The sequence below is a fragment of the Leucoraja erinacea genome, chromosome 8, assembly GCF_028641065.1.
Source record: "Leucoraja erinacea ecotype New England chromosome 8, Leri_hhj_1, whole genome shotgun sequence".
Taxonomy (NCBI): Eukaryota; Metazoa; Chordata; class Chondrichthyes; order Rajiformes; family Rajidae; genus Leucoraja; species Leucoraja erinaceus.
The window spans coordinates 23,787,637-23,813,702 of NC_073384.1; the positions used below are offsets into that span (position 1 = coordinate 23,787,637).

The following is a 26,066-nucleotide window of genomic DNA, read 5'->3' on the forward strand; positions in this document are numbered from 1 at the left end:
TGATCGAGGACGGTCAAAAGCCCATAAAAAGTTCTTAAAAATCAAGAGAACTGAATGAAATTTTCAGTTATTATAGATTGAAGCATTCTGAAACAAATATAAAACATCTTACTTGGATGAGCTGAAATTAAAGCATATAATTAGTTAATTACTTAATTGTAGTTAATAACAAATTGACCGTTGTGACGGAAATAGTAATAAACACCCAGACTGCCGTGAAAATTCAAAAATGTGATATTCTCAAGATCAGAACTTTAATATTATTGTATTATATGCTGTAAATCCGTAACAGGTAGGTAAATAGATTACAATTTCTAGCAATAGACCAAGTCTTTATGGAAAAGATCAGTTGCTAGCTGGTACATTGGCATATCATAATCAGTAGCATCATCATACTCCTCAGATTGTAACCAATAAGCAACTCTAAACCTTGTTTTTCCTCAACTTTTTAACTTTGGCATTGTAAACTACATGTTTTTGCTCTTCAAACCACACATGACATACCTTTCTGCCCACTACTTTCCCATTAAGAATGTCCTGTAGATTCCATTTCTTAAGAAAATGATTTTTTTTTTAAATAGCCTAAGTATCCAAATAACAAATTAATCCCATTCACACAAGAATTTACAATATAACATGATTTTTAAATCTCACTGTCATGAATTTATATGCCAGATGGAAGGAATTTAATGTTTAATTCCCATAAATTAATCTAGAAACATCCACTCAATATAATTAAAATTATTGGTACACACAAATGCTGGAGAAACTCAGAGGGTGCAGCAGCATCTATGGATCGAAGGAAATAGACAACGTTTTGGGCCAAAACCCTTCTTCAGACGTTTCGGCCTGAAACGTTGCCTATTTCCTTTGCTCCATAGATGCTCCTGCACCCGCTGAGTTTCTCCAGCATTTTTGTGTACCTTCCATTTTCCAGCATCTGCAGTTCCTTCTTAAATAATTAAAATTATTTTTTTTTGCACAATACATGGGACTAAAACTGATATTTAGTCTAAAAATATTGACTATGGATAGACAATAACACAAAATATAGATGATTTAGATGTCCAAAATTTAGATTTGGATTTAGATGTCCAAAAAAAAGAGCATTAAAATCATCTTGCGAGTGGGTTTTTCTGGAACGCGATTGATTGGAACGTTGCAATTGCGATTAATTTGAACCCCATATCGACAGGAAAAACACTGCTGGTTTGTATGGGGCCCAAATCACATTTTCGCAAATGAAAATTAGATTAAAGCCATCCCGAGAAACAAGTTAAATGTTAAATACACGACTTACATTATGTTTTGTCCCCTTCATGTGATCCGTCCCGTTGTAGGCATTGAGGGCATTAGAAGTCGCTTTTTATTTTATTGAATTATTGAATTGTCTCGCGCTTAAATAAATTAAAAAATCGGGAACGGAAGTCCGATTGATTGTTCTTCAGCTCAGCAGCCCGAGGAAAGATGCCTCCGATAAGCAGGAGAAAACGGCATTTTAATCCCGCCTCCCCCCCCCAAAGGCGCCAAAGTCGTGCACACGGCCAGTGGCAGAACTGCATCTAGCCTTTCCAACCCCTCTCGTTTCCCTTTCCCACTGACTCTAGGTCTACGTTTCCTGTTCTTTTTCTCCAGAGAGGATGCTTGACCCGCTGAGTTACTCCAGCTTTTTGTGTCTACAGTATCTACAGGGTTTTCTGTGATGATGTGCTGAACATTGCTGATCTTACGGAATTGTTGAAGATTACTGAAGGATTTAATGAGGGAGAAGGTGAGACTCCATTTCTCCTCATGAACATCCATAAAACAGAAGCCAAAGCTTTCACATTAGAACCAGGCCAGAAAACAAATAACATTGCAGATGATGCAACCTGAAATTAAAACAAAAAATGCTGGAAGAACTCAGCCAGTCAAGCAGCATCTGCGGAAAGAGATACCAGTTAATGGGTCAGTAACCGTTGCTTTTAACTGGGGGAATAATGAAATAATCAGTTTCCGAAACTGACCTGGGGCCAGGAATAAGGTGTAAGAAAAAAGACTAAATAGAGATTGGTTTGAAGCCAAGGCATTCAGAAGTAATCTCAGGAAGCCCTTCTTCACCCAATAGCGGAAATATGAATTCTTGTTGCAAAATGTAATGCTGAGACTAAGGGGCCAAGTTAAAATGACAAACTTTAAGATGGATTGATTTTGTGCCTACATGAAGGGTTACGATGATCAAGTTAAAATACAAACATCATGATCTAAGGAAATAATGGAATACACTTGAATATTCTCCTCCTATTCATGTCCCTAACTGAACTTGAAAGAAAAATGATGTGTAATGCAGTGTACTGACTGTTGGAGTTCCCAATACAAACCTCCACTTGAATCTTTCAGCTGCAGGCCATTCCTAATATTCCTATCAGAAGCATTCCTTCACTGGCTCAAAAACACTTAAGTTGTAGACGATTCTCCTAAATTACTGTCTCTTATAATTTGTTAGCGATGAGACAGCTTGTTGCTTCTTAATAGACTGCGATCCTCATCTCTGATTAAACTGTGAACTTAACAGGCTAAATGGAATAAACATGCAGTCAAAGTTGGTGCGTTATCATCCATGAGCGAATTCCACCAATCTCATGTGAGCAGACAGCTTGGCAAGCCTATAGAACTAGACAAATGATCAAGCTGCGACTGTGAATGTAAACCTCACTGGTGCCCCTCAATAACTGTTGTAAGGCAGCAAATCACCCGGTTTATCAACAGTAAAAAATAATTTGACAAAGGGAAAAACCGTGCATAAACAAAACCATGACATGCCAATCATCATGAATGCATTTTCATTGCTTATGCTTGTGTTTCATAGTTATATCCTGTAAAAATTATAATAACAGTATCCCGTATTTAAAGTATATTCTAATCTAGCAAGTTTCCTCAACAACACCTTCTAAATCTGTGACCTCTACTGTCGTGAAAGGCATGGGAGCAACCCACGGGAATACAACCATCTACAGGGTCCTCTCCAAGTCATACACCATACTGACTTGGAAATGTGTTGCAGGTCCTTTAGTGCAACTGTATGCAAATCTTGGAACACCTTTCCCATCAGCACCGTGGGAGGACCACAGCAGTTCATGATGGCAGCCCACCACCATCTTCTCAAGGGCAGTTAAGGATTGCCAGTTAATGCTGGCCCTGGCAGCAATATGCACATGAGTGAACAAGTAAACCAATATAACTGGGAGGCAAAATAAAATCTTGCAGATGCTGGAAATCTGAAGTAAAAACAGACAATGTAGGGAAGCTCAGGCAGTATTTGTGGGACAAGCAAACAAGTTAATATTTCACAGGTGAATGACCTTTTAAGAAAATGTTTCATCAGATCTTCTTTGATGCTTTGTTATCATGCTTTGATGTTTAAATCCACCTCTGCATCGAGTTCTGATGAAATGCCACCAACTTTAACTCTATTTCCCAGATGCTCCACAGATGCTTCCTGACCTGCTGCATATCTTCGGCACTTTTTATGTTTTTATTCCAGACTCTGGGGGATGTTCCTGTCCAAGTAATACTCTGGGGAATAACGAATGCCTCAATGGCAGCCTAGAGTCATACAGCATGGAAACATCTTCAGCCTTGCAGACAAAGGTGCCCATTGTATTGGATGATGAAATCATAACGGTGCCCCAGGAAATATTAATACATGATAATGTTGTTGGGACTTGATCTGGGCTTTAATAACATGAAAGCAAAGCAGGGAATATTGGTCATAATATTCTATGTACATGATCGCAACACAATGATCATCTGCATTTTAATATTACCATGATGGGAAGTTGTTAATACAGATGCTACACCTCATAATGTCCTATTTCCAACAGTAATTGCTGTTATCTAATGAAAATAATATCCATTGCAAAATTGACAGAACAGTGTCTTCTAAAGTCCATGACAGTCAGATACAGTTGTGCTTTCTTATTAACATGCACCTTGTTCCTATTTCATTTGTTAAATCCGTCCCTGCTTCCACCCCTCATCTGATGCACTTTGTGGAGTGTTGCACATGTTGTTCTCTGACCTACAAGACCCATGGATTTTCCTAAAGCATTTATTCTGCTGAGTTAGACAAAAATGCTGGAGTAAATCAGTGGGTCAGGCAGCATCTCCAGAGAAAAGGAATAGGTTTCGGGTCGGGACCCTTCTTCAGACTGGGATGCTGGCTTTAAATAGGTCTGTTTAATAATTCCATTGCCGGAATGGAATGATTGCAATTGAAAACTGGAGACCCCTGCAGTGAGACAATATATAAAGTTTATTTTTTCTCAGTCTCAAAGTTCAGTGCCAGATGTAGATCCCCCATTTCCAGACGCTGCAATGGGAGATCAAATATCAGCAAACAGCTTCTGTGTGCGTGACGATGAACAGTGAAGCAGAAAGATCAACTTTATATGAAGTGATACTCCAGGAAATTCGATAATGATGCAAAGATACTAAGGGAACTGAAACTAAAAAAAAACTATTAAATGTTACTGGGGCAATTGGTATTAACACAATGACACAGGGCCATATTATATTTGCATATTGATACTGGGGGAATTGGTATTAACATAAATATACTGGGGCAATTGATACTAATACAGTGATAATGGGAAATCGATACTAACACAATGACTACTGGTAACCCCATAATCTATTCTGCCTATGCATTCCTCAGAAAACGCTTAATAAATTTATGAAGTAATTTCCATTTTATGAATTCATGCAGAAAGCATACATATTGATGGTTCCTAAGTGCCTTGTTATCAATTCCATAACAACAGATCCCCACTGCCTACCTGCCCTGCTGCACCACACTACCCACTGACATTAAACGTTCACCGCAAAGCACTTGAAGCCTTGGACCACCTTCCAGTCTCGGGATGCAGCTGGACGTAGATCAGCTGGAGTTGGGCGGATAGAATTTAATCCAGATAAGTATGAGGTAATGCTCTTTGGGAGGTCAGATTCTGGTAGTACATACAAAATAAATGGCAGAAGCCTTAAAAGCATTGATATAGAGACGGCATACACGAGTTGATCAAGCTCCCCATGTTAATAATATTAGCTGTTACATGCACTTTATATTCCATTCCTTTTTGGAGGCCCATTGACAACTCTCCCCAATGTGCTCAGCCCCCTTGTTATTTCCATGTTCCACCAGACTGATTCTAGTCCTGATTACAGATATTTTTATCTCGTTCTTTATTATCAGGGCTGTCCCTCCCCCTTTTTTATCATCACATTTCTGTCATTAGATTGTATTGATTTATTTTGTGCCGTTAATTTATCTTTATTGTATCATGCATTCAGATAGCGCCTGTAATGTTGCCTTTTTCAGTTGCATTCTGCTCTGAATCTACTTGGAAGTAAATTCTTATGTTTTACATTTATTCCCTTCCTGACTGAATGGCCTCCTCCTGCACCTATTTTTCTATGTTTCTGACAAAACTTTGATTCCCATTATCATTTTAATTAAAGTATGCTCACATCTTGTACTTTAGCTTTAACTTTTCAAATTTTTTCCCATTAAACTCGCTTATTCCACTCCCTGTCCCCCACCTCTGAAAAAGTTTAAATCTTTATCTACAGAGCTATCGCAGTTGCTGCCTCAAAAAGGCTAGGAGTATCATCAAGGTCCCACACCATCCTGGCCACACATTCATCTCCCTGCTACCTTCAGGTAGAAGGTACAGGAGCCTAAAGACTGCAACAACCAGGTTCAGCAAATAGCTACTTCCCCACAGCCATCAGGCCAACAAACTTGGCTCGGACAAAACTCTGAACATTAATAGCCCAATATCTGTTATTTACACTGCTATGATACTCCAAAGCATGAATTTTCATACCTGCAAATTAGGAATTAGCAAGAACAAAATAAAGAGACAAATGTAACACAATGAAAATGGAGATAACACATTGATAGGGGAGTAATTGATACGAAAACAATAATATTGGCAGAAATGTCAATCACAATGTGGCACTGATGATAATTCATAATTCAGTGGCACAGCTGGTAGAGCTGCTGTATCAAAGCACCATAGACCCAAGTTTGATCCTGACCTCGGGTGCTGTCTGCGTGGAGTTTGCATGGGAGACAGCATGGATTTCTCAGGGTGCTCTGGTTTCCTCCTACATCCCAAAGAAGTGTATGTTCATAGGTAAATTGGCCTCTATAATTTGCCACTGGTGTGTAGACAATGAATGAGAAAGTGGGATAACATAGAACTGGTGTGAACAGGTTGACATGGACTTGGTGGGAAGAAGGATCTGTTTCCATGCTGTATTTCTAAACTAAACTAAATTAATAATAACCCATCCTGAGGTCCCACCCACTGCACCAACCTGTCGAGTATTTATAATTTAATTATATTTTAATGTCTCACAATTAAATTTTAATGTCTCACATAAGTGGCATTATTTTTTAAAAGTTTAGATTAATTTTAATAAATTTAAATTAGTATAATTTAAACATGATGCATTTGACATTAAATTAACGTTAATTAATAACATAAATATAAAGAAAGGAAAACAAAAAATATTTCACCTAACATATCTTTCTATCTATCCTATATATACTATTAAATTATATATGTGTGTGTGTGTGTGTGTGTGTGTGTGTGTGTGTGTGTGTGTGTGTGTGTGTGTGTGTGTGTGTGTGTGTGTGTGTGTGTGTTTCTGTGTGTGTGTGTGTTGAAGTGTGTGTCTCCCCCCCCCCCCCCCCCCCCCCCACCCACCCCAAAGTATTTCAAAAAAAACAGGCTTCCAGTGTGTGTGTGTGTGTGTGTGTGTGTGTGTGTGTGCCAGATTTGGCCTTTGATTCCTTGGTCTGCCAGCACCACACACTGAATCTCCGTATTTTTTTCCATTTCGCTAGCTAATTCACTTTTACATTCACTTATGCACTCCTCAAAACATTTGGACATTTTTATGTACACGTTTTTTAATAAAATCCTCCCCCCCCCCACTAACTCAATTTGTCGTCTCCTGCTGGCCAGCGACCATAACGGCTGCTGACGCCTGGCTCTGCTCGAAAAACGTCGACATTTTTCCCTACCGCTGGTGCCCGGCCCAGCTCTGTCACGCTGCCTCAAGCCAAACATCGGATGTTCAACTGCTGCTTTTCCAGCGCGACGGAGCCGGCGTCTCAGAAGTGTCGAGGAAGCGAGGCCTCACAGTCTCTAATCGCGCCGCTTTCACTGACTTTTCATTCCACAGTGAGTTCAGTTCGGTAACAACAGCCACCCCCCCCCCCCCCCCCCCCCCCCCCCCCCCCCCCCCCCCCCCCCCCCCCCCCACCCCCCCTGTGTCCCCGTTGGGTCTGAAGCACGTTCGGGGACCAGACCCAACGGGTCTGCACTTGGTCTGGTATACTTTTAAAACTCTGTGTGTGTGTGTGTGTGTGTGGTGTGTGTGTGTGTGTGTGTGTGTGTGTGTGTGTGTGTGTGTGTGTGTGTGTGTGTGTGTGTGTGTGTGTGTGTGTGTGTGTGTGTGTGTGTGTGTGTGTGTGTGTGTGTGTGCATTTTGCCTTTTTTTTTTGCCCTTTGATTCGTTACTCCGCCAAAACCCACACGCAAAAACGCCGAGATTTTTCCCATTTCGCTAGCGATTTCAATTTTACATACGCTCATCCACTCCTCATCAAATTTCATCATTTTTCTGTACACATTTTTAATAAAAATCCCCCCCCCCCCCCCCCCCCCCCCCCCCCCCACTTGGTCTAGTATCACTCATGTCTTTTTTTTTGCCTCATGCTGGCCAGCAAAACCCATAACTGCTGCTACCATTTCCTAGCGATTTCAATTTTACATACGCTCATCCACTCATCATCAAATTTCGTAATTTTTCTGTACACATTTTAAGCTCTAAATAAAATCCTTCCCCCAGCTCTCCTCCAAAAACACCGACATTTTTCCCATTTCGCTAGTGATTTCCCTTCCTCCACCCCCCCCGGCCCGGCTCTGTCACGCTGGCTGAAGCCAAAGATCGCCTGCTCCCCCCGCTGCTTTTCGCCGTCCTCGCTGGCTTGCACTCTCCGAAAATCCCGCGCGTCAAAGGCCTGTCAGCCCACAGGCGCATTGAGGGCGTACACTGCGACTCGACAGGCGTATGCAGCGTCTCGACGTTGTACGCGTCTCAGCGTCATACGCAGCGTCTCAACGTCGTACGCAGCGTCTCGACGGCGTACGCAGCTTCTTGACAGCATATGTCTAGCGAGTGGTGTTGCGCCATGATGTCAGGCCACCTTGCAACCCCGTGTTGCGGGAACAGACCCAACGGGTCTGCACTTGATCTAGTATTCATTGAAATCACCATTCAAATGGGTGTTACTGTGTTCAATGCCTCAGTGATATAAACGAGGACACATATATCATCTACCTCAACCCCTTAGCTCCATCAGTTAAGAAACAACCCTAAATTTAATGAAAAAATAGCCCATTTCCAACATGTATTGTTACCTATTGTTCGAGATAAATTATTTTGTTTTTCACTGAGCAATATCTTCCCCACCACCTCTCACCTCCACAGTGGCTGAGTTGATAAACACTGTAGACTTGGCCATAGCAGATTTATTGCTGAAGGTTACCGATGTCGGCAAGCCATGCAAATCAGCAAGGCTATGGAAATTCCATCTTCTGAATCCTAGTTCTGTTCTCTTCCTCTAAATTAATTAACATGCTAATTTCTAAATCATCCCTTTATGAAAAGCTTTAGTTAAATGTACATGGATTGATTTCTGGGACAAAGGGATCACAAACACTAGTGGGTAAAATAAAATGTTTATAACCCGTACTTGGTAGCGAATCAGAGGCAGAGTGGGAGGTCAGGTGCATTGCAACCAGCAGAAGGTTCTCTCTGATAGTTGGGTAACTACAGTTTTAAGGGCCTGTCCCACTTTGGCGATTTTTTGGGCGACCACAGGCAACTGCCACAAAATTTTCAACATGTTGAAAATTTTTTGCCGACAGTGGCACCATTTTTTGCTGTCGTAGGTGCTGTCATAGGTTGTCGCCAGGTGAATTCCATTAAAACCAGTCCCTGGCAGTCGCCAAGTGGGACAGGCCTTTTAGAGTGCAGCCCGAATAATCCACTAATATCCTGGATAGCTCATATAAATTAATAGTATTCTAGGAAATTATTATATCGGTATGACTCTGGGAACAATTTGTAACAACATAATGACACTTCTAGGAATTGTTTATGGCAGAGTAGACATTAGCAATGGGAGTGAATTATAACAAGTCTATGATATTCCTGGGTGATGATCATGGTACAATAATTTCCTGACGGAATAAAATTACCACAATATCATTCTGTTCAAAGAGTTCAGACAACACACTGCAAATATTTATGACAACAGATAACTCAGTGGTAACGCTGCAACCACAAACCACAATGCAACAATACGCAGAGGTTTGGCAATCTTGATCTATGATCTAATACCCAGAGTTACTCCAGCATTTTGTGTCTAATACTTCAGAACCTTATCTCTTGTCTTGTTTAAAATTAAATCAGTTTGTAACGGACTTATTTTATGGAAACCGCTTTCTCAATCACAAATAATCCTAACCTGATTTTAGAACCAGCCTTCATTTGAAGTTCAATTTGAGATAACTGCAGTGTTCTGAATGTGCTCCAAGTAAAAAACAACTTGCATTTACATAGCAGTTCACCCAAGTCCACTTTACAATGGAAGAGAATTGCAGAGATGCGTTCACTCATGTGATGGAAAATGCAATAGCCAATTTATATGTGATATATTCCCACAAACAGCAGTGATTAAGACAGGTAATCTGACCTTAGATGAGGAATATAAATGACACAGGACACTAATGATAGCTCAACTGGCCTTCTTTGAAGGAATTTGATTTACTTCTGGCAGAGAGAGTTGACAGCTCCTTGGTTTCATCTCCCATCCAAAAGATAAGGGCACCTCCAACAAAGCAGTACTGCACTTGACCCCAAGTCTCCTGGGTGGCACTCAAACCTCCTGGGCCAGTGTTGTGCTATTACCAACACTTGGCTTTGGACTATGAATAGGGTTCTCTCAAAGCCATTGAGCCACTCTCAAATGCTCCCACACACACATTTCCACTCCACCATGGAGGCTCACAAAGCTGCCTGATGCTCATACTTAACTGGTAGAATAGTTTGTCAGAACCTCTCCATGGAAAAGCAGCAATGAAGCAAGTTATTTTCAAATTAATTAAAGGAAATAGGACTACTCATTGTAATGCAACATATTAATTGGTTGCATAATGGCCTGGTTCAGTAACCCATATGCCTAAGAACAAAGGAGGCTACAGAAAGAAAAGGACATTGCCCAGTATTGACCTCCCCACCATCGAATGGATCTACAGGAAGCACTGCGTCAATAAGGCAACTAATATCATCAAAGTCCCACACTACCCTGGCTATATTCTCATCTCGCTGCTACCATCAGGAAGAAGGTAGAGGAATCTGGGAACTCTGGTCTCCAGGTTCAAGAACAACTTCTTCCCGTCAACCATCAGGCTCTTGACATATACGTGGCTAGTTAGGATCCCTGAAGGTTTCCTCAGACTACACATAATTTATGAAATGAGGACAGATAGTGTGAATAATAAGAGCCTTTTCACAATAGCACAGGTTTAACACAAGGGATAAGATGTTTAGATCTAAGGAAAAGAACTTTAACCCAAAGGGTGGTTGGAATCTGGAAAGCATTGCCAGAGAGAATGGTACGGAGACTCTCACAATATCAAGATGAATATTTAAATCATTAGGGCATAGAAGGCTACAGGCCAAATGCAGGTAAATGGGAATTGTACAGATGGGTGTGCTTTGTTGCAAGCCATGGAACCTGTCTCTGCACTGTCCAAGTCTATAATTCTTCACATTAAGAAAGATGCAAACATCGGGTACATGGATCTGAAGGTTTTAGAAGGGTGCGGATCAGCGCAGGCAAATGGAACTAGCTTAGGTAGGTACATTCTGTGTTGAATGACTCTTTTCACCCGGGAAAGAAAGTGTTGATTATATACGAGGACATCATCCTACATTCACAAAACATTGCAATGGGTTCAAACCCAGGGTGTTAACGAGTTCAGAGACGAGTCAGGCCACTTCACAAGATGATATGACAAGTGTAAAACCAACCAGACAATGTACACATTGCCACCATCAGGACCAAATGGCGCATGAATGAAAATCATCTCCTAATAATCCACTTATCACCATATTAGTCAGCATTTGAGGTGATGCTCTTCTTGACATCAAAATTAAATTTCCTCTAATCTGTTTTTAAATCCAGATTACCAGCACTACAACATCATTCAGTTGATTTAAAGACTGAGTCCAATATTCTGATATCTCAAAACTTGATTTGGGCTGATGTGTACACTACTTAGCTGCAATAAAATCAAAGAAGTGGATGTGGAGAGCCAGGCATTGGCATCACGGTACTGTACGCTCAGCATGGCTGAAAGATAAGTTTCCAGACGTACTTTCTTCATCATTCAGAGAGTTCTTGCAGGGAAGTTGCCAGAATCTAGTCAAGAGTTGCTGTGTATTGTACAAGTATGAGTCATCACATGGATCTGTAAAAGGTACTTGGTGTTTTGCTAAGCCCAATCTTGCACTGGTCTACTCACACTCCAAAGACGTAAAGGCTGGGAGTTAACTGGCCACTAAAAATTGATGCTACTGTGGGGGTGAGTGGTAGAACCTGGGAGGAGTCAATGAGAATAAAAAGGGATTTTTGCAGAATTAATGAAAATGGATGCTTGATGGTCAGCCTGAATCAGTGGGCCGAAGGGCCCATTCCCATGCTGGGTATCTCTTATGATGTTTTGCTGGATAGTAGTTTAGTTTAGTTTAGAGATACAGGGCAGAAACAGACCCTTCTACCCACTGAGTCTGCACCGACTAGCGATCCCGGCATATTAGAAACTTCGAAACATAGAAAATAGGTGCAGGAGTAGGCCATTCGGCCCTTCGAGCCTGCAACACCATTCAATATGATCATGGCTGATCATCCAACTCAGTATCCCATCCCTGCCTTCTCTCCATACCCCCTGATCCCTTTAGCCACAAGGGCCACATCTAACTCACTCTTAAATATAGCCAATGAACTGGCCTCAACTGCCTTCCTGTGGCAGAGAATTCCACAGATTCACCACTCTCGGTGTAAAAAATGATTTTCTCATCTCGGTCCTAAAAGACCTTCCTCTTATCCTTAAACTGTGACCCCTTGTTCTGGACTTCCCCAACATCGGGAATCTTCCTGCATCTAGCCTGTCCAACCCCTTAAGAATTTTGTAAGTTTCTATAAGATCCCCCCTCAATCTTTTAAATTCTAACGTGTACAAGCCGAGTCTATCCAGTACAAGCCGAGTCTATCCAGAACGCTATCCTACACACTGGGGACAATTTACACTTATACCAAGCCCATTAACCTGCAAACTTGTATGTCTTTGGTGTGTGGGAGGAAACCGAAGATCAGAGAGAAAACCCACGTAGTCACGGGGAGAACGTACAAACTCCGAACAGACAGCACCCATAGTTGGGATCGAACTCGGGTCTCCAGCGATGCAATGCTGTAAGGCAGCAACTCCACTGCTGCGCCACCGTGCCCTATAGATGGTTTCCATAAGAGATAACTATCATAAACAAAGGCGCTGGGAATTAATTGGTGTGAATTTCAGAGTAGAGCCAGGAACCATTTCATAGACATGACGTTTATAAAAGGACTGGACAAGCTAGATGCAGGAAATCTTTTCCCAATGTTTGGGGAGCCCAGAAACAGGGGCCCCAGTCTAAGAATAAAAGGGAGGCCATTTAAAACTGAGATGAGAAAAAGCTTTTTCACCCAGAGAATTGTGAATTAGTGGAATTTTCTGCCACAGAAGGCAGTAGAGGCCACTGTATGAATTTAAAAGAGAGTTAGATAGAGCTCTATGGGGCTAGCGGAATCAAGGGATATGGGGAGAAGGCAGGCACGGGTTACTGATTGTGGATGATCTGCCATGACCACAATGAATGGCGGTGTTTCTATGTTTTATTCAACACCTTCCCTTAATAAGACCGATTTCAATTTAATAACCTTTAAAGAAGAATGGATCATGTTCAGCCCGTAGGGGGGGGGGGGGGGGGGGGGGGGGGGGGGGGGGGGGGGGGGGGGGGAGGAGAGGGCGAGAGAGAGGGAGGAGGAGGGAGGGAGAGGGAGAGAGAGGGAGAGAGACAGACAGAGAGAGACAGTGAGAGAGACAGAGAGAGACAGATAGACATGAGATTCAGATTCAATTTTAATTGTCATTGTCAGTGTACAGTACAGAGACAACGAAATGAGAGGACATTGGACAGGCACTACTGTAAAATGATAGCCGCCATGGTCTCATGCTGGCATGAATTCCTTCACGGGATCTTGGATCTTGTCCTATTCCCCCACACTCGCAAAATAGTTCATAGAATAGTTCAGATTAGTTCAAGTTCCACATAGCTCATGGTCCAATTTGTAGAGTCTATTGTGCCCGGGATACCGCAGCTGGGACACAAACTGAAAACAAACTACTGCTAACATCCAAAGAGAACAACACTGAGTAATTGTTGGCAACACATGGTGTCTGCTCCTCTTGCTCGTGTGCCTGATGAAATTCTGGCAATAACACTCAGGCAGAACACGGGTGATGGCCAGGAGTCTGCTTCCCAAAGTCCTGTCCTCTGTCACCTACATAATAAGGGCAGCGTGGAGGCGCTGGCACCAGCAACATCAGCATGAGTCACGGATATTCATTACTTAAAAATGTGTCATTATTTTCATCATTGCTGCTTAATAGCACCTTGGGAGAAAATGCAAGATGATTGTGGTGGTTCAGGAAAGTAGCTCAACACCAGCCTCTCAAAGGTAATTCCAGGTAGATGTTCAACATTGGCCAGAGGAGAGATGGCCACAGCTTATGAATGTTTTTTTTTTGTTTTTGGCACATTCTAACAGTTTTAGCAATTGTTCCTCATTTAAAAACAAATGGAAACCTACAGACTACAAAGTCCCCTGTTTCGACCTACAGGAAATCACTGATCTCAGGTAAGTTAGAGCCTACCAGGTTAAGTGATACAGTGTCCTAATAGCTGGTGCTCTACTTCAAAGTACCTAGAGTCAATTTTGACCTTGGTTGCTGTTTATGCAGAGTTTGCATGTTTTCAGTGTCGATGTAGGTTCCGCCCCCTGTGCTCCAATCTCCTCCCACATCATAAAAACTTGCTAGTAGGTTAATTAGGCATGCAAATGACCCCTACCAGGTGTAATTCCATGCGATTATGGGGAACATGCAAACTCCACACAGACATGATCGGTCAGGATTGAACCTGGATCTCTGGTGCTGTGAGGCAACACCGTGCCACAGTCTGAAAGGCAGCACCTTTGAAAGAACAGCAGTCCACCTCCTCCCTGTGGTAGTTACATCCCTGCAGTGTGATCCGTGGTAGGAAAGATCCCAAATTCACTGAGGTTGGCTTGTGATGCCCATGCTGCTCGACATCAACATGGACAGAGAAACACCACTGCCCAACGCAAAATATATCTTAAAGAACAGAGTGAAAATAAACTCTAATAAATGTCACCGTCTTCCAAAGGGAGAGAAAGAGCAACTATAAATGAGTATGAACTGCAGACAGACACACTTGTGAAGTCGCTGTGAACAAAATCCCAAAAGATAGAGGAGTGAGATTCCACATAAAGAGGGCAACATCCAATCTGCTCAACACCCGACCACTGCACACAAGAGCGCAGGAGGAAGAGGTGCAGTCATCACCAAAGGAGATTGTAACCTGCTGTAAGGTGGACAGTGAAGTTCTTATCAGTCGGGAGAGGCTGGGCGCACCGCTTTGGCGCACCTCATCCATGCTCACCATGATTGCGAGGAACTTCAGTCCTGTTTGCCCGTATTTAAACCAGATCCCTCTAGAACTTTCCTCTCCATGTACCTGTCCAAATGTCCCTTAAGTATTGTTATTGCGCCTGCTCAACCACTTTCTCTGGCAACAATTGTATCATCCTTGGCACCACAATGAAGTGCATGTCCATCAGATCTACAATGATTCAACAGAACAATCTTCTCCACTTGTTCAATTCTCCTGACACTTGGCAAAAGTTGACAGAGATTGGGTTGGCTAACTTGGGGAAACACAGAGAGCCAATGAGCTTACAAATTCCAAGGTGCCTGACATTTCCGATGTGGTTTCAGATCACGCGCCCTCAGAACAAGGAGAGTCTCAGTGAATTGTGAATGACTCAATGGCCTTCTGTAGAAGCTATGTGAGAAACAGTTCAGTTCCACATAATAGAGCCTGGTGTGATCTAGGGTCGGGCTTGCTCTTGGACATGAAGGGAATTGGTTCAGGACTTCGTGGAGACTCATGGAAAGGATTTGAAGCAAAGATATGGCCCAGAATGTCCTCGAAAGTTATTTTCTCTCTGCAGTCTGGACGACATCAGAAACCTGTGAGGATATTTTATTCGGGCAGAGTTACACAATGTAACACAAAGAGAACATTCAGAGCCTCAATGCTCCTCTGGATGGGATGCAGCCGGGCCACTAGATGGGATGCACCCAGGTTCACTGAATCAGGTGTAGCAGAGCTGGGGATGGGGTGCAGCCATTTCTCTGTATGGATCCTGGTCAAAGCTCTGGATGGATTGTAGTCAAAGCTTTACATAGGGTGCAGGCAATCTCTGGATGGGAGTATATGGGAGTTTCAATGGGTTGTAGCTGGTGCTCTGGGTGGAGTTTGTCCAGTGCTCTGGATGAGGAGTGACCAATGTCTGGACGGGTACCTAGCAATTTTGATGGCTATAGCCAGCTGTCTGATTCGCTGTAGCCCGCGTTCTATTCAAGTTGTTATGGAGAATAGGTGACGGAAAGAGGTTATCCAAAGCTTGTTGTGCATTTAGTGGATTCAGCTGTGATTCTAGAGATTAGTATACAAACTTAAAGCACAAGGCATTGGGGGTTCAGTATTGACGTGGATAGAGAACTGGCTGGCAAACAGGAAGCAAAGAGTAGGAGTAAACGGGTCCTTTTCACAATGGCAGGCAGTGACTAGTGGGGTACCCCAAGGCTCAGTACTGGGACCCCAGCTATTTACAATATATATTAATGATCTGGATGAGGGAATTGAAGGCAATATCTCCAAGTTTGCGGATGACACTAAGCTGGGGGGCAGTGTTAGCTGTGAGGAGGATGCTAGGAGACTGCAGGGTGACTTGGATAGGCTGGGTGAGTGGGCAAATGTTTGGCAGATGCAGTATAATGTGGATAAATGTGAGGTTATCCATTTTGGTGGCAAAAACAGGAAAGCAGACTATTATCTAAATGGGGGCCGATTGGGAAAGGGGGAGATGCAGCGAGACCTGGGTGTCATGGTACACCAGTCATTGAAGGTAGGCATGCAGGTGCAGCAGGCAGTAAAGAAAGCGAATGGTATGTTAGCTTTCATTGCAAAAGGATTTGAGTATAGGAGCAGAGAGGTTCTACTGCAGTTGTACAGGGTCTTGGTGAGACCACACCTGGAGTATTGCGTACAGTTTTGGTCTCCAAATCTGTGGAAGGACATTATTGCCATAGAGGGAGTGCAGAGACGGTTCACCAGACTGATTCCTGGGATGTCAGGACTGTCTTATGAAGAAAGACTGGATAGACTTGGTTTATACTCTCTAGAATTTAGGAGATTGAGAGGGGATCTTATAGAAACTTACAAAATTCTTAAGGGGGTGGACAGGCTAGATGCAGGAAGATTGTTCCCGATGTTAGGGAAGTCCAGGACAAGGGGTCACAGCTTAAGGATAAAGGGGAAATCCTTTAAAACCGAGATGAGAAGAACTTTTTTCACGCAGAGAGTGGTGAATCTCTGGAACTCTCTGCCACAGAGGGTAGTTGAGGCCACTTCATTGGCTATATTTAAGAGGGAGTTAGATGTGGCCCTTGTGGCTAAGGGGATCAGGGGGGTATGGAGAGAAGGCAGGTACGGGATACTGAGTTGGATGATCAGCCATGATCATATTGAATGGTGGTGCAGGCTCGAAGGGCCGAATGGCCTACTCCTGCACCTAATTTCTATGTTTCTATGTTTCTATATCTTTGAAACCTCTTCTAGGTTTCCTGTTCTCCTGGTAGACCCTTGAAATCCATCCATGAATATTAAGAGCACTTTACACCAGTCAAGGACTTTGAATGTTTCTGTTTGTTCCATACTGCATGTGACATTTCAGTCGTTAGTTTAAGTCTGCAATTATAACGTATCCTTAAGTGTATGAAAAGAAGACCATCCTTAATGCCAAGACCAGAGGATAAATGAATATAATTAAAATCATAGAATTGTTACAGCACAGAAGGCACGCATTTGGCCCGCCGTGTCCTTGAGGTTTGCTCTCATCATAGCCATTTCCTGACCTTACACTGCAGTTGCCCAAATTATTCTCTCTCAAATGTCTATCTAATACCCTGTTGAAAGTACTCATTGTTCCTGTTTGCTCCAAACTTTACAGCAAACAGAACCAATGAGTGCCTGTAAAAGACTAGAACAGTTCTTGGTGGGGGGACCCTCAACAAAAGTTTAGTTCCTTCAAAATAAATTTTTGAGTTGTGGATGAAGAGCAGAGGAGTGGTGTAAATTGCAGAGTACAACTGGCTGATTGGCCTTCTGTGTACATCATTCCAGGAAAACATGGACGTAACACAACATTGAAAGAAGGAAATCCCTGACAGGAAACACGATCAAAGCTTGTGAAAAGATAATCATGCAGCTAAGCAACAGGACTTCATTGGGATGAGAGAACTAACTGTTCCTAAGATTAAGTCTATCCACTTTACATTAGGATTTGTTATTGGGGAAGGTGGGACCTGTCCAGAAAGGATGGGTTGCACTTGAACCCGAGGGGGACCAATATCCTGGCGGGGAAATTTGCAAAGGCTACTGGGGAGACTTTAAACTAGAATGGTTGGGGCGGGGGACTCAAATAGAGAAAGCTAGTAGACAGAATGGGAGGCAGGAAGCATAAAAGGGAAGCACTCGGACACAAGAGGAGAAAGACAAAAAAGGAAATAAACAGAGAATAAGAGACGGGGGGTTTCTTAAATGTGCATATTTTAATGCTAGGAGCATTGTAAGAAAGGTAGATGAGCTTAGAGTCTGGATAGACACCTGGAAGTATGATGTTGTGGCGATCAGTGAAACATGGTTGCAGGAGGGCTGTGATTGGAAACTAAATATTCCAGGATTTCGTTGCGTCAGGCGTGATAGAATTGGAGGGGCAAGAGGTGGAGGTGTTGCATTGCTTATCAGTGAAGATATTACAGCAGTGCTTTGGCAGGATAGATTAGAGGGCTCGTCTAGGGAGGCTATTTGGGTGGAACTGAGAAGTGGGAAAGGGTGTAGCAACACTTATAGGGGTGTATTATAGACCGCCAAATGGGGAACGAGAATTGGAAGAGCAAATATGTAAGGAGATAGCAGATATTAGTAGTAAGCACAAGGTAGTGATTGTGGGAGATTTCAACTTTCCACACATAGACTGGAAAACGCATTCTGTAAAATGGGCTGGATGGTTTGGAGTTTGTAAAATGTGTGCAGGATAGTTTTTTGCAGCAATACATAGAGGTACCTACTAGAGGAGGGGCAGTGCTGGACCTCCTGTTAGGAAATGAGACGGGACAGGTGGCGGAGGTATGCGTTGGGGAGCACTTCGGGTCCAGTGATCACAATACCATTAGTTTCAATATAATTATGGAGATGGTCAGAACTGGACCTAGGGTTGAGATTTTTTGATTGGAGAAAGGCTAACTTTGATGAGATGCGAGATGATTTAAAAGGAGTGAACTGGGACATTTTGTTTTATGGGAAAGATGTAGAAGAGAAATTGAGGACATTTAAAGGGGAAATTTTAAGAGTACAGAATCTTTATGTTCCTGTTCGGTTGAAAGGAAACAGTAAAAATTGGAAAGAGCCCTGGTTTTCAAGGGAAATTGGACATCTTGTTCGGAAAAAGAGGGAGATCTACAATAATTATAGGCAGCATGAAGTAAATGAGGTGCTTGAGGAGTATAAGGAATGTAAAAAGAATCTTAAGAAAGAAATTAGAAAAGCTAAAAGAAGATATGAGGTTGCTTTGGCAAGTAATGTGAAAGTAAATCCAAAGGGTTTCTACAGCTGTATTAATAGCCAAAGGATAACGAGGGATGAAATTGGTCCATTGGAGAGACAGAGTGGACAGCTATCTGCAGAGCCAAAAGAGATGGGGGAGATATTGTACAATTTTTTTTTCTTCGGTATTCACCAAGGAGAAGGATATTGAATTATGTGAGGTAAGGGAAACTAGTAGAGTAGCTATGGATACTATGAGGTTCAAAGTAAAAGAAGTACTGACACTTTTGAAAAATATAAAAGTGGATAAGTCTCCAGTTCCTGACAGGATATTCCCTAGGATATTGAGGGAAGTTAGTGTAGAAATAGCCGGGGCTATGACAGAAATATTTCAAATGTCATTAGAAACGGGAATAGTCCCCGAGGATTGGCATACTGCGCATGTTGTTCCATTGTTTAAAAAGGGTTCTAAGAATAAACCTAGCAATTATAGACCTGTTAGTTTGACTTCAGTGGTGGGCAAATTAATGGAAAAGATACTTAGAGATAATATATATAAGCATCTGGATAAACAGGGTCTGATTAGGAACAGTCAACATGGATTTATGCCTGGAAGGTCATGTTTGACTAATCTTCTTGAATTTTTTGAAGAGGTTACTAGGGAAATTGACGAGGGTAAAGCAGTGGATGTTGTCTATATGGACTTTAGTAAGGCCGTTGACAAGATTCTTCATGGAAGGTTGATTAAGAAGGTTCAACTGTTGGGTATAAATGCAGGAATAGCAAGATGGATTCAACAGTGGCTGAATGGGAGAAGCCAGAGGGTAATGGTGGATGGCTGTTTATCGGGTTGGAGGCAGGTGACTAGTGGAGTGCCTCAGGGATCTGTGTTGGGTCCTTTGTTGTTTGTCATGTACATCAATGATCTGGATGAAGGTGTGGTAAATTGGATTAGTAAGTATGCAGATGATACCAAGATGGGGGGGTGTTGTGGACAATGAAGAGGATTTCCAAAGTCTACAGAGTGATTTAGGCCATTTGGAAAAATGGGCTGAAAGATGGCAGATGGAGTTTAATGCTGATAAATGTGAGGTGCTACACCTTGGCAGGACAAATCAAAATAGGACGTACATGGTAAATGGTAGGGAATTGAAGAATACAGTTGAACAGAGGGATCTGGGAATAACTGTGCATAGTTCCTTGAAGGTGGAATCTCATATAGATAGGGTGGTAAAGAAAGCTTTTGGTATGCTAGCCTTTATAAATCAGAGCATTGAGTATAGAAGCTGGGATGTAATGTTAAAATTGTACAAGGCATTGGTGAGACCAAATCTGGAGTATGGTGTACAATTTTGGTTGCCCAATTATAGGAAGAATGTCAACAAAATAGAGAGAGTACAGAGGAGATTTACTAGAATGTTGCCTGGGTTTCAACAACTAAGTTACAAATTGAATAATGATTGAGGTTGAATAAGTTAGGTCTTTATTCTCAGGAGCGCAGAAGGTTAAGGGGGGACTTGATAGAGGTCTTTAAAATTATGAGAGGGATAGACAGAGTTGATGTGGTCAAGCTTTTCCCTTTGAGAATAGGGAAGATTCAAACAAGATGACATGACTTCAGAATTAAGGGACAGAAGTTTAGGGGGAACTTCTTTACTCAGAGAGTGGTAGCGGTGTGGAATGAGCTTCCAGTGGAAGTGGTGGAGGCAGGTTCGTTGGTATCATTTAAAAATAAATTGGATAGGCATATGGATGAGAAGGGAATGGAGGGTTATGGTATGAGTGCAAGCAGGTGGGACTAAGGGAACAAAAGTTGTTCGGCACGGACTTGTAGGGCCGAGATGGCCTGTTTCCGTGCTGTAATTGTTATATGGTTATTGGAATAAAGACAGTAAAAACTGGAAACATTCGGAAGTGCATCAGACAGTATTGGTGGAGAGAGAAAAACAGAGGAAAAGGCAGGAAAGATTAACCTTTCCTCAGGCTCCCCGCAGATGTTGCCTGCATCTTATTCCAGACTTCCAGCATCTGAACATGTTGCTGAGCCCACGGAGTCATCTGCCCCCTAGTGCACCGAATCATTAAATCAGCTGAAAAATGACTAAGGCACAAGTTATGTCGATGCTAATAATCCACAGCAAAACCCAAAGGTACTCAGCAGTTTGAGCAGCATTTATGGACAGATAGGCAGGTTCTGCAGAAAATGTTTATGACTGAAACATTAGCTCTGGATCTCCAGCTGGTGATGGCAAGTGGTCTTATGAGCAAGTTGACCGTTTTTTGCTCTCATTCCAATAAATACTTCAATTCATAAGCCCATGGAAATACTGAACTCCTCGCCATTTGTCAGACACAGACAAAATAAATCTGGGTTGGATGCAGCTCTGTGCGAGCTGAGTGAATCAAATGCCAATTTATCTCTTATCTTCCCCTCTAGGAATAATCATCCTGCCATACTTGACTTCAAATATTTTCCAAATGGATTCATTGTCTGGCCATGGTGCCTATAGAAATTGTTTCTGAAGTTGTACGGCAGTTGTAACAGCTGCAGTTCTCCACAACATATGCATTATATTTTGCTGACAGCTACTGCTCTTTAGACTGCCCTAATATTATGACGTACCTTTCACAACTTCTGATATAAATGGCAACCATATTTTATAACAATCAGCATGTTTTATTTTTGAAGCAACCAGCCCATGACAGGTCTCTTAAATGCAAGTCTTTTGCATTAAGGTAACAACTCTGAAATCAATCAATTTCCTCTTACAATTGGACTCTCTTCTCAAGCAACTTAATCCTGTCAATGGCATCCATCCTTCCCAACCTTAACACTGCAGTTTCCCTTCCTTTGGTCTTGCAATACTTTGTAAAATAACCCACAACAAAAGTATTCTCCAAATCCCCTTCTTTGTGAATTAGGAAAAAATCTTTGCATTTAAGTAACATCATTCACAATGCCTTAATGCTCTTTACAAGAAATGAAGTACTTGTTTAAGTATTTCTGCATCAAAGAACAGTAGCAGCTAGTACATGCAGTGAGTACCAGCATACAGCAATGTGATAATGACCAGACAAGCCATTCGTTTTAAATGGTGTTGGCGCTAACAGATTGATATTGGCAAGGACTCCGGGAGAACTCCCCTGCACTTTTCACAACAATTTCTTGGGATCACATGAGAGCAGACAGGGGAGGGGGTTCATAACATCTCATCCAAGCCTCCACACCAGAGCTTCAGCACAGACTTTAATACTCAAGTGCCCATTATAGGATGTTGACCCACAACATTCTGCTTCAAGTCACAAGAGTGCAACTTGTTGAGCCACGACTGAGACTTAATATTGTTGTTACATAATACGAGTGCTTAACTCTGTGGGTGTGACCAAGCCAGGAAGCTCCACTCAACATGACAACAGTCTATGCAGCCTTTAACACATAGAGAAAAGCTCATTAAGGACACCAAAGATAAATATGTGACATGTAATTCTGTGATTATCTGTTCTTTCTGGTGTTATTTCATAACAGAACAAAACGGAACCACAAATCAACTAAAAGCATCTCACCAAACACAGCCGGTCTGAGAATTAAACCTTACCTGGCTGGAGGCAGCCTTTACTCTGGAGAATATCCACCATGGGACTGCCAAAAATAAACTGGACGTTCTGCAGGAAACCCTATGGGCAAGACAGCAACACCATTAATTCCTCACAGTCAGCACTGGGCAAACACTCACAAAATCAGCATGTCATCTTAACAAAGTCAGGTTTATGGGATTATTGAAGAATAGAGGCATTTAGTCTGGAAGGCAATTAGAATTTCTGGATGGTTGTGAATTCCAAGAGTCTGATTGCTGGATGCAACAGATCCCAATACATACCTTGAAGTTCTTGCCTGGTGTGAGTCCTTTGGCCACGTACAGCTTGCTGTTGGCTGAGGTCAGCTGTTCATAAAAAGGGTCATCGAGGATGAAGCTATCAGCAAGCTCACAGCCCACATACAGGTATGCATTCTCTCCATTCACGTGGATGGTGATATTCTTCCACTGGGAATCAGCAATGTCCACATCCTGGAAGGAGACCAGGTTCTGGGACCTCTCCGCGGAGTACTGGAAATCCAGGGTGTTTGCCAGTCCATTGGAGATGATCTCCAGCTGGCGTTTGTAACCTGGGCCCTCGATAGCCAGCAGCGTCCCTTGGCTCTTCCTGTCCTGCCTCAGACTGGCCACCAAGATGAAGCCCTCCTGATACTGCATCAGCCTCACGATCTCCTGGAGCTTCTCGCTGGAAGCTGCTGGGATCTGGTCGAATCTGCTGAACCTGAAGGCAGGAGTGTTGCGGTCCGGACCTCGAAACAACTTCACTCCAGCAGTTTGCCGATTCACATTGCTGATCGCAAACAGATCGAAGGTGACCTCCTCTTCGGGAGGAACATCTGAGGAGCAAATTAGAAAAGAAATAGAGTGACCCAACAGCGGCCATTTCAAACCCAATCCAAACGCTTGAGATGGATTGTGTGTAACAATGCAAAGACTGGAACTTGTTAACTTACCGACAGACTGACTCCTGGTCCCTAACACCAGCATCAGAGGCAGGAGCCATCGTAGATCTTCGTTCCGCACCATCAGCCCTACAACAGAGGACAGCAGATTTTGAAAGAGCGTCCCAAACTCGACACCAAAACCCTGTCCACCCACTTTCCCATCCCACACTCCAGCTCTTTGCCCGTCAAACACGGTGACTTACAAAGTCTGTGAACAATTTACCCAAAGAGTCCCAACAAAGGAAACTCGTTTTTTTTTAACTTAGCAATGGTAAATGGGAATGTTCAAGTCATATCAACAGACTTTGCAAATACTGCATGTTATTTTTTTATGCATTAAAATTATAAGGATTTTGTTTTTTAAAAAAAGGTCTCACCCGGTGTTTGGTGTCTGTACTCGATGTGGCAAAGTGATCTTGTAAGTCTGTAGCCGGGGAGTGTGTGCGCGTGTGTGTTTTGTAGGGGCTCACCGGCTTGTCTGACACACTGGGTCTGTGCCCAGCAGCTGAAAGTAGCCGGGATTCACTCGGCTCCGCTCTTTATATACCCTCCCGTCAGCGCCGTCAATCAGCCGAGGGGAAGTGGTGTACATTCATGCCTCCAGAGAAGTTAGATCATTCTCCGACCCGCCTCGTCCCGCAAACTGCTTTCGCTTGCAAGTCCGGTGGTGGGACCTGACCCTCTCTCGCGTCGCCCCGGGACAGGAGGAGCCCGTCTCCGGCCCCCGCGGGTGAAGGGGTCGGGCAGCAATCTGACCATTGCAAATTCATAACTAAACGCAACGGCTTGCGCGGAATTCATAGACTCTCACCACGTGGAGAAAGTACAGAGGACCAAAGGGTGAAGGGAAAACCCGCCCATTCACCCAGCTAATGTCAACATTTCATGGACATATTACATTAGAACGAAGGTAGACACAAAATGCGGGAGTGACTCAGCGGGACAAGCAGCATCTCTGGAGAGGAGGAACGGGTGACGTTTCGGGTCGAGACCCTTCGCCCTCCGACCACGTCTTAACCCCTTTATATTAGAACAGGCTGCATTTGTAGGGATTCGTGGCAGTTTTCATGCAGAAATCACCCCCAACCAGAAGGATTTCCAAGTTTACTCTTGTGCAAGGTTACAGTTGTTGCGAGTTTAAAGCGCACCCGTGGCTTATCAACAAATATTAAATCAGAATTGTGCATCAAAATTACACCCATCAGACAGCCGCCCGCCAGTCTACAGGCTTTAGATGTGAGGAGGAGTACAGGGGAAAGTTTTCCCCGAGTGCGTCCTGGAGAAGGTACGCGACGGAAGGCGCCGTCTAACCTTGCACGGGATCTCCAATCTCTGCAGTGTTTTAACCTATCTTTTCAAACCCTGCCATTAGCAACGTGTCCGGTGTGCAGTTCAAGTGCAGCGAGTGTTAAAATGGGAGGTAGCTGGTAGAGGTGATAAATAGTTCATCCTTCATCAGTGTTCCTCCTCCGTCCCGACTACCGTCCGCTCCCCTCTGATGCTGGTGAGTCTAACATCGCTGCCCAATGAACTCCTGGCCTGGACCGGGTTAATATACACTGGTGTAGGAAGGAACTGCAGATGCTGGTTTAAACCGAACCCCGTTACTGGAATAATACGTGTGGAGTTAGCCATTGAATTAACAGAATGGATTAATATCTCTGCAGGGTATTTAAAACTATTTTTAGACTAAAACCTACTGTGTTAACATCCACCAGATTAACACATATCAGTTAATTTTGCTGCTGAATTAATTTCCACTGGATTATCATAAGTGATAGGGGTAGAATTAGGCCATTCGGCCCATCAAGTATACCCAGCCATTCAATCATGGGTTGATTCATCCACTGGATTAATAACTCCACTGGACCAACAGTACAACTGGATCCCCATCACTGCATTAATCCACCAGATGAACCACTACTCTAGATGAACATCACAATTGTTCACCGTCAGCACTAGACTAGCATCCACTGATTTAGTATCTCCACCACATTGACCTCTCCACTGAATTAACCATCACTGAATTCACACATACCTGTATATTGGAATAATGTCCACTGGAGTAATTAATACACTGGTTTTATGCATTAACTGGATTAACATCTCTAATGTGTAAACATCTTTACTGGGAGGGATAACACTATATTGTTACCTCCAGTAGATTGATTCATGTGTTGGATCAGGATCTCCACTGGGTTCACGCCTTCAGTGGATTAACACCTACTGGACTGGCATCTTCATAGACACACAAAGAACCGTTACACTTTCCCACATCCTTTTCTCATTGTCTCACTCTCTGCCCTGGAGTAACTCAGTGGGTCAGGCAGCATCTCTGGAGAAAAGGAATAGGTGACGCTTTGGGTCAAAACCCTTCATCAGATTCTCA

At 42.9% G+C, this 26,066-nt stretch overlaps 1 protein-coding gene across 1 annotated transcript in view; it reads right to left on the reverse strand.

The window, feature by feature from the left end:
• Nucleotides 1-24,560, reverse strand: part of LOC129699441 (thrombospondin-2-like) — a 66,455-nt gene extending 41,895 nt beyond the window's left edge. The window contains exons 1-4 of the mRNA XM_055639234.1: nucleotides 24,055-24,560; nucleotides 23,687-23,764; nucleotides 23,016-23,569; nucleotides 22,734-22,812 (exon numbers count right to left, since the gene is read on the reverse strand). Of these exons, the coding sequence (XP_055495209.1) occupies nucleotides 22,734-22,812; nucleotides 23,016-23,569; nucleotides 23,687-23,759 (706 nt within the window). The 5' untranslated portion in view covers nucleotides 23,760-23,764; nucleotides 24,055-24,560. The remainder of the gene's footprint in view (nucleotides 1-22,733; nucleotides 22,813-23,015; nucleotides 23,570-23,686; nucleotides 23,765-24,054) is intronic.
• Nucleotides 24,561-26,066: the final 1,506 nt, after the last annotated feature.